At 44.3% G+C, this 17,893-nt stretch overlaps 1 protein-coding gene across 4 annotated transcripts in view; it reads right to left on the minus strand.

Annotated features, from left to right (window-relative positions):
* The window catches only part of CHD9 (chromodomain helicase DNA binding protein 9), a 144,047-nt gene that overhangs the window by 37,930 nt on the left and 88,224 nt on the right, over nucleotides 1-17,893 (minus strand). For all 4 annotated transcript variants that reach the window (XM_040409718.1, XM_040409722.1, XM_040409719.1 and 1 more), the window contains 9 exons: nucleotides 17,422-17,598; nucleotides 16,137-16,280; nucleotides 15,079-15,334; nucleotides 14,373-14,583; nucleotides 10,420-10,615; nucleotides 7,816-7,983; nucleotides 7,238-7,417; nucleotides 4,558-4,668; nucleotides 821-1,017 (listed from right to left, as the gene is read on the minus strand). In XM_040409718.1, coding sequence (XP_040265652.1) covers nucleotides 821-1,017; nucleotides 4,558-4,668; nucleotides 7,238-7,417; nucleotides 7,816-7,983; nucleotides 10,420-10,615; nucleotides 14,373-14,583; nucleotides 15,079-15,334; nucleotides 16,137-16,280; nucleotides 17,422-17,598 — 1,640 coding nt within the window. The remainder of the gene's footprint in view (nucleotides 1-820; nucleotides 1,018-4,557; nucleotides 4,669-7,237; nucleotides 7,418-7,815; nucleotides 7,984-10,419; nucleotides 10,616-14,372; nucleotides 14,584-15,078; nucleotides 15,335-16,136; nucleotides 16,281-17,421; nucleotides 17,599-17,893) is intronic.

Consider the following 17,893-nt stretch of genomic DNA (forward strand, 5'->3'; position numbering starts at 1 on the left):
CTTTAAAACAAGACCTATTCAGAACGGTTAGTAACAATGATATATCTTGCATGTCCATGGCTACTGAAGTGCCACACTGCGAGGACATATGAGATACAGAACATCATTGGCAGCAAAAGGGGTAAGGCTACACGCACACAAGGTCAGGTAAAAAGTTTTTCATGGCCATTTTGCATCAGTGTGTGCATCCATTTTCTGTCTGAGTGTCAGTTTTTATTATTAAAGCTGCCCCCAGCTTTAATAATGCCCCCATCTTAAATAATTTCCCCCATGGTTTAAAAAAATGCCCCCATAAATAGCCCCCTTGCCCCCTCATCTTATCCACTTGCTCGCGCAGCAGCACTGAACAGGACCTACCGAAGAACCTGTGATGTGCGTGATGACGTCACTGAGCGCTCACACGTGGGTACGTCACCGCATATCGCAGGTCCTTCTCAAAGAGAGAAGAGACTGCTGCAGCGCAAGCAAGTGGATGAGTTGAGTTTTTTTAACTCCTAAACAGCCATATAAAGTGTACCCGTTTTTAAGGGCTGTTAGACGGGTGCACTCCTGTTAAAAACGGTCCCATTGATTTCAACGGGGTTCATCTGGCCATGGAAACTGCCAAAAATAGGACACATCCTATTTCTGGACGGATGCTATTCATTGGCCGTTAAAAGAACGGCCATGTGAATAGCCCCATAGACTTTCATTGGTGCTAAAAATGGCCACTATTCACTGTCATGTGCATGAGGCCTAAAAGTGACTTGGCGAAATGGCAACATTACAATTATTAGCAAAACAATATTGTAATTTGCTGTTTTTCTATAAAAATTCTTACCCATAAACCAAAAGATTCTTCTCGACTCTGAAGCATTCAGTTCTGCCATACCCATTTAAACGATCATATGGTCTTCGCAGCTTGGGTTTATCATCTCCTTCGCTTTCTGCTTCAGATAGCTCTGCAAGTTCATCCTTGGTAGCACTAAAAGGTCGGGTCTGCTTGCGAATCCTTGGTGTATCAATGACCAGGCTGTTCTGCAGGTGGATGTAAAGCATAGTCAACTATAATAATACTCTAGTGTACATTGCTAAATAATGAACTCTGTTTTATTGATTCACAGTAGAATGGAATCAATGTATTTAGGGCTAAAATATGGCTTGTAAAGCAAATTTCTAGGTACTGAAAGTTGCCCTCTATATACAAGTCGAGATGACTAGACGACCACTCGGCCACAACTTCATAGGTGGGGGTCACACAGTAGTGTTAGGCAAAAGGGACAAGCTCACTGTCACCAGTCCAACATAAACCCAAGGTGTGGTCAGTGGTCTCTATACACCAGTTCTAAAAATATAAAAAATTTATTTTATAGACAAGATTGGCAGTATCCGGCAGGAAATAATTTCAATCCTCCTCCCTCCAATTCCTCCACATGCTCTCTCTCCTCTTTTGACCCTATAACAGAGGAAGAAGTCTCCAGGCTTCTCTCTTCTTCTCGACCCACAACCTGTAGCAGTGATCCTATTCCATCACACCTCCTCCAGTCCCTCTCCCCGGCTGTCATCACTCACCTAACTACAATTATTAACCTCTCTCTCTCTTCTGGTATCTTTCCCTCCTCTTTCAAACACTATTATAACCCCACTACTAAAAAAAACATTTCTTGACCCGACCTGTGTTGCTAACTACAGACCTTTTTTCTAACATCCCCTTCATCTCTAAACTCCTTGAACATCTTGTCTACTCTCGCTTAATAAGCTATCTCTCTGCAAACTCTCTTCTTGACCCCTTACAATCTGTCTTTCGCCCTCTTCACTCTACAGAAACTGCCCATACTAAAGTGTCTAACGATCTCCTAACAGCAAAAAGAAATGGTGACTATTCGCCATTGATTCTGCTGGATCTCTCTGCAGCGTTTGATACCGTAGACCATAAACTTCTCACCATGCTCCACTCAATTGGCCTTAAGGACACTGCTCTCTCTTGGTTCTCTTCCTATCTCTCTGGCCGCTCCTTTAGTGTATCATTCGCTAGCTCTTCTTCTTCTCCTCTTCCTCTTGATGTCGGCGTTCCTCAGGGCTCAGTACTAGGTCCTCTACTCTTCTCCCTCTATACAGCCCCCATCGGACAGACTATCAGTATATTTGGCTTTCAATACCATCTCTATGCTGATGACACCCAGCTATACACTTCATCCCCTGACATCTCCCCTGCTTTACTCCAAAACACCGGTAATTGTCTGGCAGCTGTTTCTAACATCATGTCCTCTCTGTATCTAAAACAAACTCTCAAAAGAAAACTGAACTTCTTGTCTTTCCCACCCATCTACTAACTCACTAACTGTACTAACTCGCCTAAACTTGATATTTCAATTTGTCTGCAGCACTATCATAACTCCTGTGCAACATGCCCGATGTATTGGAGCCACATTTGACTCTGGTCTTTCCTTTGTTCCCCATATTCAATCGCTTACATGCTCTTATCGTCTGCACCTCAAGAATATCGCCAGAATCCTCCCTTTTCTTACGGTGAATGGCAAAAACTCAGTGTTGTTGCCTTGATTTATTCTCGTCTTAATTACTGCAATGCATTACTAATCGGTCTCCCTCTCACTAAACTCTCCCCCCTTCAGTCTGTCCTAAAGGCTGCAGCCAGGCTCATCTATCCATCCAACCACTACACTGATGCTACTAGTCTGTGCCAGTCACTTCACTGGTTGCCCATCCACCACAGAATACAGTTCAAACTTATCACCCTCACCCACAAAGCTCTCCACAGTGCTACACCTCCATACATCTCCTCCCTCATCTCCATCTACCACCATACTCGTGCTCTCCGTTCTGTTAGCGACCTAAGATTAATAACCTCCATAATTCGTACCTCTCATTCCCGTCTTCAAGACTTTTCTTGAGCTGCACCTACACTATGGAATACTCTGCCCTGGAATACTAGGTAAATTCACAACTTCTCCACCTTCAAATGTGCCTTAAAAACGCATCTTTTCAGGCAGGCTTATCAAGCTACCTAAGCTGACTATTCCCCGACTAAACCTTCCCCCCACCAACTCCTCTGGCTGGAACTCTATCCTCTAGTAGTCCCAAACCCGAAGCAGATCGGCCGGCATCCTGTCATTTCAATAATGGCTCAAATCCTACTTATCACAATCAACAATTTTATGTGTCACTCCCAATTCCTCATAGATTGTAAGCTCTTGTGAGCAGGGCCCTGACTCCTAGTGTTTCAGATGCATATTAGCCAGTTAGTTTTGTTTTGTATATGAACCCTATGAATTTGTAAAGCGCTGCGAAATATGGTGGCGTTATAGTAGTAACTTTCCATTAATCAGTAGTTTTTTTAAAATATCTTATTGCAGAAAAATGCCTTACCTCCACTTAAGATGAACGTACACATGCAATAGCTGTCGGCCGAACGTTCGCGCTGAATGTGTATGGGGAACAAATGTGTATGTGTATTTTATGAGATAGTGTAGAAATACACCACTTCCAGACACTTCTGGCGGCAGCTTATCTCACTGGAAAACAAAGGATCAGGCGAAAATATTCATTTTGCCCAATCCTTCTCTTCCTTGACATCCTGTGTTGGGGGAGAGTCAGGAGCTCCCCATACACATTAAACTGTTGTTCGGCCGACAATACACTGTTTATGGGGGCCTTTTGATTCCTTTCCCCCTAGATCCCCACTCCTGCACTGATGTGCAATTCTGAACAAAGGAGATGCAATATCAGCTCACTGAAAGATCAGGTTACAACTGATGCCTATAGAAGCTTATGGAGGGAGGTAGAGAGACGAGAATGCTGCTGCTAGTAAGTGGCTTACTGTTTCACCCCAGTGCTGGATTAACAGCTACATTCTTCATTACTGCTGTACACTGTTCGCCATGTTTCTGGAGTGTATGTGAAAGACAAATAGGTCTTCACTTTGTGTGCTGTGTATTGGAAGCATCTCCTGCTCTCCCTTCCACCTCCTCTTTCCCTCTCTATAGACTTCTATGGGCAGCAGCTGTAACCTGATTTCTCAGTGAGTGGATTTCAGTTCATATTCATCACTGCCTCCCATGTATGGATCTCATCAATGAATTGAAAGTAAGTGAACTACGCAGGAGGAAGGTAGGAGTCTGATAAGTGGAGAAAGAGGCATTTACTAGATATATTACAAAGTTTCTTCTCTTCACTTGTACTACTGATGTATGAAAAGTTGCTCACAAAGGGAGGTACAATTTAAAGGGCTTGTCCACTATTTTATATTGAGGACCTATTCTCAGGATAGGTCATCAATATCAGATCGGCGGGGGTGGGGTGTTACACCTGCTGATCAGCTGTTTTATAGAGACCGCAGCGCTTGAACAGCTGACTGGCAGGGGTGCTGGACCCTCAGCCACCTGCCAAAACTGGATATGGCCTGAGTGAGATGGCAACGTCTGATTCTTCACTCCATTTCCAGTGCTGTTGCTCTATATCACTTTAGTAGATACTTGGTATATCGTCAGACTTTTATGTGGAATTGTAAAATCATACATACTAGAATGTCACACACAAATAATAAATCAGTATACTTACTCTGCCGCTCACTGAATCTATGTCAATTTCTGCCTTTTTAGCCCATTTCTGCCAGAAGTTTGGGTCATCCAAAGTGATGTCGGTTCTGTTACCAGAAGCCACAAAGCTAGCCTGAGTAGAAGGAAATCAGATCTTAGTATCTCATCTGTTGGCAAATCCATGTAATGCAGGCAATATAATAAAATGTACAGTGCTCCATTGCTTCATTAGCCTTCTTTTGTTTGCTGTACCTGGTTTGGCTGCGGTACCGCAGAACCGCAATAACTGCTGCGCTAAATAAGTGTATTAAATGTAATTGAAATAATACTGCGCTCTAAGGGGAGGGGGTAATCGTAAGTTCCCCTGTTACACTGAGTCCTCAGCAAGGCTGCTAGTTTTTATTTATTTTCCCTTATGGTTGGCGCTGCTCTGAGGTAGGTCCCTTCCCGTATCGGGTCCGGGGTCCCACACTGTAACGGGTTACCACCTTTGATATACAGCTAACCCCCCGGCTGATGGAGAGATGCTGTAAAGATAGGAGTTAGCAGTTTGCGCTCTCACGGAGCGACTAGTGACGTCACTCCTGCAGCTAAGGGTTGCTACAGGTGCCAAAAAGCCACCAACGCGTTTCGGACAGATGCGGTCCTTCCTCAGGGAGTGTCACAGGACTCTAGTGCTTCCTATTTATGCGCTCGCTTTCAGATGTTAATGCTTAACCCCTAATTCTCCGTTTTGCAGTGATTTACAGTGTACCTCGACACGAGAAGCCTTACTCAAACGCAAGAAGAGTTTTATCTCTGCATTCAGACCATTTGGTATTAAGGAATCCATATTGAATATCCACTTTAATAAAGAAATGTCCAAAGTTGAAACAAAGTCACCACCCCTTTTATTCTTCACTATTTCTACCCCGTAAAAACCTGAGACGGCAAACTTCCCTCCGTGCCTTTCTCTATAGCGGAGTGATGGGGAGGAGATTAATACTACTTCCTCTACTGATTCTGTTTTTCTTGTCTCTACAGAATCACTAGAGGAAGAAGTATCAATTTCCCCCATTAATTATACCTTACAACAGCCAGACATATTTTAGAAAAATAATAAAAAAACATTGGGACACCCTTGAAGAGGACAAAATAATTGGTGAACTTATCCCTGCAGAACCAAAATTTGTATTCCGCAAGGCTACACATATAGGTAATCTGATTGCATCCACAAATAGGTGCACAGCAATAAGTAACAGTAGGAGGAGATATACGAAAAAAGAAGGGCAATCACTTGGCTTTTACCCATGTAAAAAATCACGGGACAATAAAATTAAAATACGAATAGAGAACACTGAAGGCTCATATAAACAGAACATTAAGCAATTCGTAACAGCAGTGGAATAATATACATAATAACCTGCCCCTGCGACAAAATCTGTCGGCCGCACAAAAGGACAACATGTATATAATATGAGGGACACCCGCTGTCACGCCACTATAGAGAAAGGCACGGAGGTAAGTTTGCCAGCTCAGGTTTTGGCAGGGTAGAAATAGTGAAGAATAAAAGGGGTGGTGACTTTATTAAAGAAATGTCCAAGGTTGAAACAAAGTGGATATTCAATATGGATTCCTTAATACCAAAGGGTCTGAACGCTGAGATAGAATTCTTTGCATTTGAGTAAGGCTGCTCATGTCGAGGTACACTGTAAATCACTGCAAAACGGAGAATTAGGGGTTAAGCATTAACATCTAGGAAGCACTAGAAGAGCCCTGTAACACTCCCTCCTGTGAGAGGTGAGATGATCGGATAGACTTGCTGCACGTGAGGCTGTCTGACAGGTCTCTGTTTTCCTCTATGTATGTTGTTGTTTGGCAGGATCTCACCTCTCCTCAGGTGCCGCTCGTTATCAGTGATGAGGCTCCATTTACATCCGCCTCACACTGCTGACCATGCGGTTGATAGTTTCTGCTTGGAGTTGCTAGTGCTGGTTTGTCCTGGATCTCCTGCTTCTCCATACATCTCTAAGCTAAGTACTTGTTGCCTGCGCTGTTTCTTATTATCTGGTGTGTGGTGTTTCTAGGCCTCAGGTTCCTTCATTCTGGAAGGAACCAGCTGTCTCATCCCCTGCTACCTATCCTTGGGATCGTCAGTTTTAGCAGGGCTTTAGGTATCCGGTGTATGAGTATGAGTATTTCCACCATCAGGATCTGCTCATACTGGCAGGAGTTAGGGAAAGGCCTAGGGATTACTAGGAGGTCACCATCCCTCTTCCATAGCTTTTGAGGCCTAGATTGTTGTCTACTCATTGTGGTGTGTATTTGGTGTTTTCCCTTCCCCTTAACCTGTGACACTCCCTGAGGAAGGACAGCGTCTGTCCAAAATGCGTTGGAGGCTTTTTGGCACCTGTAGCAACCCTTAGCTGCAGGAGTGACGTCACTCCGTGAGAGCGCAAACTGCTAACTCCTATCTTTACAGCATCACGCCATCGGCCAGGGCGTAAGCTGTATATCAAAGAAGGTAACCCGTTACAGTGTGGGGCCAACCATAAGGCAAAATAAATGATAAAAACTAGCAGCCTTGCTGAGGACTCCTAGTATAACAGGGGAACTAACGATTACCCCCTCCCCTTAGAGCGCGGTATCATTTGAATTACATTTAATATAATAAAAAGATGGTACAAGACATGCCATAGACCTCCGTAGCGGATACTGCATACCTTGGCAAAGGTTGACCCTCTTCCCTCAGACTCTATAGTAATGGTTTTTGTCCTTCTCTGAAGTATTTGGTCAATGTCCTCTTCACAAAACTTTGAGCCCTCGTCCTCCTCGTCCATAATTGCTCCATATGCACCCCGCCTGAGAAGGTCTTCTATCTCTTTCTTTGAGAGTTGCTGAATCTGTCCATGCAGGGAAATGATACCATCAAATGAATGTACTGAACATCCCAAGGACTGCAAGCTGGTATGGCCAAGTTCTATTCTTACATTCTGCAGCGCTCTCCCGGTCAGCAGTTTCAAAGGAACTGTAGTATCAGGAATAGTTACTTTTATCAGTGCATTAATTACCTGTTACAATGTCTATTCATTCACTACTTTTGCATCTTTTTTCTCGGGGCTGTCAAACTCATGGCCCTTCAGCTGTTGCAAAACTACAACTCCCAGCATGCCATGATCGCTCTAGACTTTCTAGGCACGGTAAAAGTTGTAGTTTTGCAACAGCTGGAGGGCCACGAGTTTGACATCCCTGTTCGATCCGGATGATTTTAGCAGAGACTGATACAGAAAGTGTCCCTCACCCCTCCGACGGTGTTCTCTCTTCCGCTCATACTCTGGAGGACAGCTTTGTCTAAGCCCAGCTTGAGGCTTGCTCGGTCAAACATCTCTCGCTCATAGGAGTTTCTCGTTATTAATCGATACACCTTCACAGCTTTGTTCTGACCAATTCGGTGACATCGGGCTTGAGCCTTGTGAAAGGAACATATGACGAACAAAATTAAAACGATGACCCAAAACCCATCAGTACTGCCATAATGTCTACAATAACTATAATGCATGGCAGCCATCAGCATGCTGGATGTCATTACCAAAATGAACAATGCAAAAAACACCACGTCCAAACAATGTGAACAAAGGGTTCAGGTACACACTAACTTTTTGGCATTGTACATTTGGACCAAGCCCCCCCTGTCCATCTGCCTAGCGCTTCTAATCAGAGTATAATATAGCAGGATTCTACATTGCCTTGAATTTTGCAGGCCAAAAGCCCAGGAGAGGCAAGACTGATAGTGTAGGTCCCATCTGTGGAAGCCGCCTTTTGAACAATTGTGAGCAAACCGCTTCTAATTTTCATATAGCAAGTAAAAGCAGTGATGTAGTTTAAATTATTCATGATTCCAGTCCTTGCGCATGGCAGTGTAGTCCTTGGTTGATTACAAAAATTTATTCACAAGGATCCAGACAATCTTTTACGGCTACAGACTGCAAACTGAAAAGCAAATGATCTGCAAAACACAGAGGCCCCTTTATCAAATGGTTTATCCAACATACTATGGAGCACGCCATATATGCACCGCAATTTGTGACTTTTCTCTTCTCTCGCCACCTGTTAAGAGAAAAGGGGTTGTGGCTCTGTGAAGGGGCACGCCCAATGCTGGAGTAAACTGTACTTCAAATCTGCACCAGGCCATAGCTGACGCAGACAATTCTAGTGCACGGAGTGCCAAATCTATAAAGAGGCCTCCTGAGAAATCGGGCGCATTTTGTGCTGATGAGCTTTGTTTTAAAGGGAACCTGCCCTCAGCTTTATGCTGACCTCACTGTGGGCAGCATAAAATAGTGACAGAAATGCTGATCTCAGCGGTGTGTCACTCAGGAGCTAAAAGTAAGTGTTTGCCGAGAACCTGCATCATAATCATTGCAGCCCAGGCCTTGAGAAGAGTCCAGTCTACCTGAGAAGAGTCCTGGTTATTATAATCTCCTGCTCTCCCGCCCACCTGCTGATGATTGGCAGTTCTCTCCTAGAGAGAGAGGGAGACAACTAGGTAGAAGACGGTCAGTCATCAGCAGGAGAGCAGGACTTCATGAATAACCAGGACTCTTCTCAGGTGGCCGGGACTCTTTTCCAGGCCCAGTCTGCAATGATTGTGATGTTGGTTCTCGACAACCACTTACTTTTAACTTATAAATGACCGACCGCTGAAATCAACTCACCTGTCTCTACTTTATGCTGCTGTTAGTATGGGCATCATAAAGTTGATGACAGGTTCCCTTTAAGACTGGAGTAGGTAACAGCAGTCTTACTATATCTGCCCCATTGCGTTTTCGTAAAACTGGGTAAACCAGATTTGCTTTTAAAGGACACTTACAGTATATTATCTAGGGTCACGTTCTGAATCCAATATTTCCTTGGTCTACTGCTGGGCTCTGTTCACCTGGCTCCAGCGATGACTGGAGCAGCCAAGTGGTAACCTTAGTGGTGTAGACAGGTCACTGCTACACAAAGTGATTGGTTGCAGTGATCATATGCCATACTGACACATTGGATCAGGTAGCACAGAGACCAACCAAGGAACCAGGGAGTGCTGGAACGGGGCAGCAGGCGATTGGTAAGTGGAGTATTACTTTTTTATTTTATTTCATAACACTGCAAAAAAAATGCTTGGGCTTAGACAATCCCTTTATGTGGGTAATTATGACAATCAATATGGTATATGTGCGGCATATTGACAAGCCCTTGCCTGCAGTACGAGACGCCAATCCTGATGATGCAGTCACGATATATTAAGCTGCATTTAAATGATCGAATAATCTGCCAGATTATCGGGAAAGACTGATCCTGCGAATGGTCGTTCCTCGCAATCTGACCGTGTAAATGTGCTGCCGACCACCTGATGAAAAAGCGAAACACTCGTTCATCGGGTGAGCCTGTCGTTCATGCAGGCACCACCGATCATAGTTTCTGGGAAGCAGTGATCTGCTGCTCAGAAGCTATGAATCTGTAGGGGGAGGAGGAGGGATCGCAATACAGTGAAGGAGATCTCTGCATGGAAATACCGGACCAGTAAGCAGTGGACTATTCAGAACTTCCTTCCAGACAATCGGCTGCAGAATTGTCCCGTGGAAATCCACCTTTAGTCATGCTGCAAGCAGTTTTCGGAAGCAAAATATTTATGATGCATCAATGGGACACCCATGTGTTTGATTAATGAGGTTCTGACCACTAGATCCCCCACTAATCCAAAGAGCAGATGGCTCGGGTTACCGCGTTTGCAAAGGAGAAAAAGCTGTATGACTAGAATATTATTCACTCCGCTGGTTTCCGGTCCGCGAATAGTCCACTCATGTCAGCAAGTAGCCCGGGCCTAAGGAACCCTTCGAACAATACCACGTCGGCTACTAACCTGGAGGTCATTCTGTGGATTCCAGTCAGAATCGAATATAATACAGGTGTCCGCAGCAGTCAAGTTTATCCCCAGACCCCCTGCTCGGGTGCAAAGGAGGAACACAAACCGATCAGAATCCGGCTTACTGAAGCGATCAATGGCTGCTTGCCGGAGATTTCCTCGGACTCGACCATCAATGCGTTCATAGAGATATCTGAGAAGGATTGAAGTATCAACAGTGGGTAAAAGATGACCGTTTTAGGGCAGTGGCATAGCAGCCTATAGAAGGTCAGTGCAACCAAAAAAAGTCATGCAAGTTGCCATAAGCATTTATGTAGAACGTATTATACTGTACATGCCAAAATGTGCCACACAAGAAAAATCATATTTTGCTGAAATCAATGAGAATCTGCAATCTAACGACTATCAGTTCACTATGGGGACATATTGGAGACCTGCACCACGGATGGTACCTGCTAGCTGCTCATCTCCCCAGCTGAAATAATATGTGCATTAGATCAAGATGAAAATACACAGCAGGAGGTCGCAACCTCCAGCATGCTAGCAGTGGAGAAACTATGACTCCCGGCATGCACTCTTGCTCAGTTGTTCTTGAAACTCCCATAGAAGTGAATGGACTATGCTGGGAGTTGTCATTGGTTGATGACCCCTAGTGCACCATCTCTTAAAGTAAATGTCCACCCCTGAAGATCATTTTGGCTTTTTTTTTTTTTAAATCAGAACACAAACAATTTTTCAATGCCTTTGCTGGAGAGATAAAGAAAATCCTGACTGCCTACACCTACCTCTAGGATGGGGGGATTAATATACAGTAAGAAACAAGAATATTAAGAAATTATTCCGCACAGTATGCAGGCCCTACGTAGTGTTAAAGGGGTTCTCTGGGACTTTGAATAAATTCTAGATCATTTCACCACTACCTACCATTCCGTCATGCTGCCGATTCCGCAATCTCGGTTGTGCTCACATGACCGTCTGGCTGAGGGCTCGTCAGCTGATGTCTCAACTGGATCTACTCCTGTACTGGATGTACCTTATGAAGCTCAACAGGAAGACACTGGAGAAGATCTGGTCGACACGTCAGTTTGGGAGAGCGTACAGCCAGAGTCAGGAGATCACATGATGACAGCGCAAATTGCTGAATCCACAGTGTGACCGAATAGTAACCACCTTCCTTCCACAAGCTAGAATTCAGTGAAAGCCCTGGAGAAAACCTTTAAATTCACATTAGTCAACATGTATAGAACTGAGATTGTAGAGTGCGTAAGAATGGCTTCCAATGATAAAAAAATTAAAAAAGAACACCGTATCCATTTGAAAAAAAAAATAAAAAAAGAGAAAAACGCCAGAAGTGACGAGGCTTCTTCTCCATAACTGCTGTGAATCTTTGGAGCAGGAGCTGGTCACAGCAGGAACAGGTGATGGCTTTAGGAAAGGCTTGGATGAATTCTCAGAAGAAAAGAACATCAATGCTTCTGCAGTTTGTAATATACATTAAAAATGCTTTGGGAAAGTTTTCAGCCCCTTTCACTTTTTTCACATTTTGTTATGTTGCAGCCTTGTGCTAAAATAAAACAAAAATTCCAGTTTTTCCTCATCAATCTGCGCTCATTACCCTATAACGAGAAAGTGCGAACAGAATGTTCAAAATCATTGCAAATCAAATGCAATCAAGTATTCAGACCCTTTACTCAGGACTTGAAGCTCCTTTGGCAGAGATTTCAGCTTCCAGTCTTTTTGGGGGGACGATGCCACAAGGTTTGGCTTTGGGGATCTTCTGCCATTCTTCGCTGCAGATCCTCTCAAGCTCTGTCAGGTTGGAGAAGGCCTTTGGTGAGCAGCCATTTTAAGTTCTCTCCAGAGATGTTTGATTGGGTTCAGGTCAGGGCTCTGGCTGGACCACTCAAGGACATTCACAGAGTTGTCACTAAGCCGCTCCTGTGTTGTCTTGGCTGTGTGCTTAAGGTCATTGTCTTGTGGGAAGGTGAACCTTCAACCCAGTCTGAGGACCAGAGCTCTATTGATCAGGTTTTCATAAAGAATATCCCTGTACATTGCTCCATTAAGCTTTCCCTCAACCCTGACCAGTCTCCCTAACCCAGCAGCTGAAGCCACCCCTCCCCCCCACTATGTGCCTCTGGTTGACCTTTCTTCTACATAATCATAGTGAAATAAAGCTGTCGGTATACTTCTGTAGAAGTAAGGTCAAGCAGAGGCACACAGCATTATAAATGATGATAATGCCGTGCGCTCCTGCAAGTCCAGAATGGAGGATCACGCTCACACACAGAGCGCGATTCCCGCAATGGACTCGCTCGTATGACACAACCCTTAGAATTGACGCCAGAATGTTCAATTATGGTTTCAGCAGACCAGAGAATCTTGTTTCTCAAAGTCTAAGAGTCTTCATGTGTTTTTTTCCCCCCAAACTTTTGTCTTTTACTGAGGAGAGTCTTCTTTCTGGCCACTCTACCATAAAGCCCAGATTGGTGGAGTGCTGCAGTGATGATGGACATCCTGAAAGTTTCCCCATCTGCACACAGGATCTTTGGAGCTCAGCCAGAGTGACTATTGGGTTCTTTGTCACCTCTTCTAGCAAGGACCTTCTGCCTTGATTACTTAGTTTGGTGAGGTGGCCAGCTCAGGAAGAGTCCTGGTTGTTCCAAACTTCTTCTATTTAAGAATTATGGAGGCCGCTGTGCTCTTGGGACTTTCAGTGCAGCAGAAATTTTTTGTACCCTTCTCCAGATCTGTGCCTTTAGCCAATCTTGTCTCGGAGCTCTACAGGCAGTTCTATCCTCCTCGTCTTGGTTTTTGCTCTGATATGTATTGTCAGCTGTGAGACCTTACATAGACAAAATCCAATCTAATCAACTGAATTTACCGCAGGTGACTCCAATCAAGGTGTAGAAACATCTCAAAGAGGATCAAGAGAAATGAGAGGCCCCCAGAGCTAAATGTCAAGTGTCACAGGAAAGGATCTGCATTCATTATTAGGTCCCGGCAAAAGTTTAGTTTTTCCTTTTTGATAAATTTGCAAACACTTCTAAAATTCTGTTTTCACTTTCTCATTATGGGGTAATAAGTGCAGATTCATGGGGAAAACTAGCTTTTTTTAAATTTTAGCACAAGGAGCAACATAAAAAAATTTGAAAAAAGTAAAAGGGTCTGAAGACTTTCCAAATACACTATGTTTTTAGGTTTGGAAAAAGAAACCATTGTCAAGAAAAATCAAAGCTCCCTACGCCTGAAAAAAAAAAACAACCCAAAAAACACTCATGACTATTCCAAATGCCAGTGTAAATCACCCTATCTGTATTGGCCGGATTTTTTTTTCAAGGGGTTGTTAAAGTGAAATAACCAGGGCAACAGCAGTAAATATGATGAAATAAAAAAAGGTCACATTCAGCCCCTTTTGTCCCTGCCTTCCAGGATCATGCTCTGGTTCTACCCACTGCCCCGTACACGCGTTACCGTTGCAGCCAATCACAGACCTCAGCATTACATCCTGTATACTGCTGAGGCCAGTGATTGGCTGCGCGGTCACCTTCTGTGTACGGAATGTCACCTCTGCAGCAAGGAATGCAGGACTTAAGCAAGACGCCGAAAGCGGCAGGAGGTAAAAAGGGGTATGGCATTTATTTTATCATTTAACAGCTGGAGAACCCCTTTAACTGTGTAGCTGATACGCCAAGAATGTCTGATAGGTGTGGGTCCCACATCTAGCACCCGCAACTACCTTCAGAACAGGGGTCCTGTGACCATTGACCCATCTGGTGAATTGATCACTGGTTGCTGCATCAAGGTGGAGAATGAATGGAGAGGTGGGCATTCATGTAAAGGACTATCTCCATTCATTTCCATGTGAGCAAGGAGACAGCAATGCTGCATTTGTAGCTCATTTCAGGCCGGTGTACTGTGATGAGAATGCATAACATACATGTCCTCACCTCTTGTGCATGAGATAGTCCTCTAATATGTCCAAACAACGCACCATCTGGGAGAAAATAAGCACCTTGTGGCCTCCAGCTTTCATTTTTGGCAGCAGTTTATCAATGAGGACCAGCTTCCCAGCAGACTGGATCATGGCCTGGAGGTAGAAATCCGCAGCCATTGGATTGTGTGTCTCTCGGAACTCCCCAAGGATCTTCTCCTCAGCGCCTGCAAGATCATTTCATTATCTTTTAGCTGAAAGAGAATTTACTAGAATGGAGAACAAACATGATGACCTTCTTGTCATCTTTTCAGCTGCAGATCCACCAGTTTGTGAGCTCCTCTTCTGCCATCCAAGATGGCTGCACCACTTCTCAGACTACTTGATTCATACTGTGCATCTGGTAGCTCAAGACACCTCCTGCTGCCCTTGGATTGGCCAGGAGTGCTCATGTGATCAGTGCTGGCCAATCTAAAAGCAGGGCTGGACAAGTAGGAACTGTCTTGGGCTACCGATGTACAGTGTGCTCCAGATAGTCTGAGAAGTGGTGCGGCCATCTTGGATGGCAAAAGTGAATTCTGGGATCTAGCGAATCTGAAACTACAAAAAAAGATGAAAGGGAAGTCACCATGGAAGTGTTCTGCTCATTCCCGCGTTAATGTGAAGTTTTTATCAACTGGAGGGTCACTTTAATGCAATCATGTGTACCTAGTGTGACTTACCTTTGATAAGATACGGATGGTTACAGCACTTTCGCAGCTCCATCATCGTGTTTACTAGGTTAGGGACATTCGCTTGGCCGGCCCCTTTAGATAAAAAGGCAAAATTCTTTTCCAAGATGGCCCTGTAGTATTTCTTCTGGATGTTGGTCAGTTCTACTTCTATGATGGTTTCCTCTTTAGGCGCCAGTTTTTTTTCCACGTCTTCTTTTAGCCGTCGAAGCATCATTGGTTTAAGGATAGCCTGTAGCTTCTGAACCTGAAATTAAAAGGAACATCAATAAATTATAATGGAGAAAAGTCAAAAAGAACCCAAAATAAACTTTCAAAAGTCGCATTTCTGTCATTTTGCCGATCTATCATGCGGAGGCAACCTTCCTTCATATTCCCTGAATTACATATCTAAGCCACAGCTAGGAATAGGCCACATCGTCTATACCTGCAGCCGCTGCTCCATTACATCATTATGTCCAACTGTTATGGTAGGACAACCCAGCAGGAGGTCCCACCCGACTCTGGGAAGCTCCACTCACTTTTATCGCCACTTTTGAAAAGTGATAAGAGCCTTAAAAAGTCCATTTTTTTTTTACCCAAGATGAAGTACCAATACGACTTACAACATTTTACAATATTTAACCCTGTACATGCAGTCCTCAACACTTTAGATGGTCATTTTCTTGGACAGCACGCTGACTCATTCATTTCAACTGGGCCATGTACATATCTCTATTTTTTTACTGTTCATTTGTGACATAATCCCTTTAATAAAATGGCTGTTGGAATGCAGCGAGATAAAAACTTTCAGAATTTTCTGGTCCATTGGGTCTCATCCTAAAGGGGTTAAAGGAGATCTGGTAGCCACAAGAAGTCATCAGAATGTTGAATCCCTTTAAATTTGAAAGTCGACCCCCCCCGGCTGGTGCAGAGCGTTCTATTTATTTTCATGCTGCTAATTTACAGATAGATGGATAGATTTAAAAAAAAAATGATTGATAGAGAGATAGACGGATTAGATGTGCCCCGTTTGGGCTACACAGGACAGTGGCACATGAATTAAGTACCTGCTCCTCCGTCTTCAGGTCTCCAAACTCTTGCATGAATGTGGACTCTGAGGGAAAGCGCAGAGGCTCCAGGAAATGTAACAGGCTGAAGAGTTCCTCCACTGTGTTTTGGAGAGGGGTTCCCGTGAGAAGCACCTTGTGTTCCTGTGGGATGGAAAACGTTAGGATCAATCTAGTGCACAAAGCTAAACGAAAGGAGAAGTCTTGCTGGTAACGACGTCTAAACTTAAAGGGGTACTCCAGGACTTAAACATTGATGATTTATCCTCAGAATAGGTCACTAATATCTAGTCGGTCCAGCACACGGCACCCCAGTCGATCAGCTTGGACGAGCACCGTGGCCTCTTCGTGTTATATGAAGCACAATGCCGTACATTGGATAGCGGCTGTGTTGGGATCACGGCTCAATCCCATTCACTTTCATGGGAGTGAAGGGCACAAAGGCCGTGTAACCGATGGGTGTGACATCACAGGCCAAAACAAAGAGGATGCAGCCTCATGGCTCCTTCCAACAGCGGGTACAGCGAGTTGGACCCCCACTGATCCTGAGAATAGGTCATCGATACGCAAGTCTCAGAAATCTCCTAGAAAATCCATGTTTTTATACTATATGTAATAGATAAAGTAACACTGGGTGGTAGGGTTCACAGCCAGAGAAGACAGCGCGTTTCACGCTAGTTCGGTTCCTCTGCCAAACTTGAGCTTATAACGGAGAAAGTCAGCATCCCGTGTGCCACGTCGCGAGAGGCGTAAGTGAGAAGACTATATTTAGTGCCAATGTGGGCACAGACAAGTTAACAAAGCCAATTAGAAGATCAAAGCTAAGGCTCCGATTCACATAAGCGCCGAGCTCCGGTCCTTTGGGGCCCCGTTGCTTTCTGACAAAAGGAATAGCGATGATGCCAGTGCTTCTCAATGTCACCTCCTCATTAAATGGGATTTGTCATGACTTCCTAGGATCCGTGGACAAGTCAAAACTATCACAGTTTGTAATGGCGATTATTAAAAGGAACAGAAGCCATAGAAAAGGTGTAAAAAATACAAAAAATATCCCAGCACATCCCTCATTGGGACTCGCACCTATATGACATTGGTGGCATATCCTAGTGATCTGCCACCATTGTCTGATGGGCCAACCCCTTTAAGACTCGGGCAACAGGATGGAGCAGAAATGTTCATGTAAAAGGGGTTCTGGATATATAACCAACCGACAAAAGTTTTCATGAAGACTAAACATAATATACATAAAATAAGAGAAATGCCGGGGTCCAGACACTGCCCCTACCAGGTTCATGAGCTTCAATCCCTCCAGCAGCTTGCAGTTCTTGTTCTTCAGCCGGTGCGCTTCATCAATTATGACACATCTCCACTCAATGGCATTCAGCTCTGCGCAGCCCCCCAAAATCATCTCAAACGTGGTGATGATGGCGTGAAACTTGTACGCCCCTCGGATAACACGACCCTGTTTTAAAGAAAACATCTCTATGATTCAACTGCCAGGACCACCACTAATTCCTAAAATAAAGGAGCCGCTGTTCTGGTACAACGCTGTGAGACCTCCAACTTCTCCTTTCATGGCAAGGCTCGCCCCCCATGCAGGGTTGTGCAGCACAGCCCCATTTACATTAATAAAGCCGTTTTCAAAGTCTCTGCATAATAGATGGCAGGGAATGTCCGCTGTGCGTAGAATAACCTGAGGGAGAGCTTCTGCACTTCCGTCAGGGTCCCAGAGGGTCCCCAATCTTAAAGGGATTTAG

Source organism: Bufo bufo, chromosome 10, assembly GCF_905171765.1.
Source record: "Bufo bufo chromosome 10, aBufBuf1.1, whole genome shotgun sequence".
NCBI classification, from domain to species: Eukaryota; Metazoa; Chordata; class Amphibia; order Anura; family Bufonidae; genus Bufo; species Bufo bufo.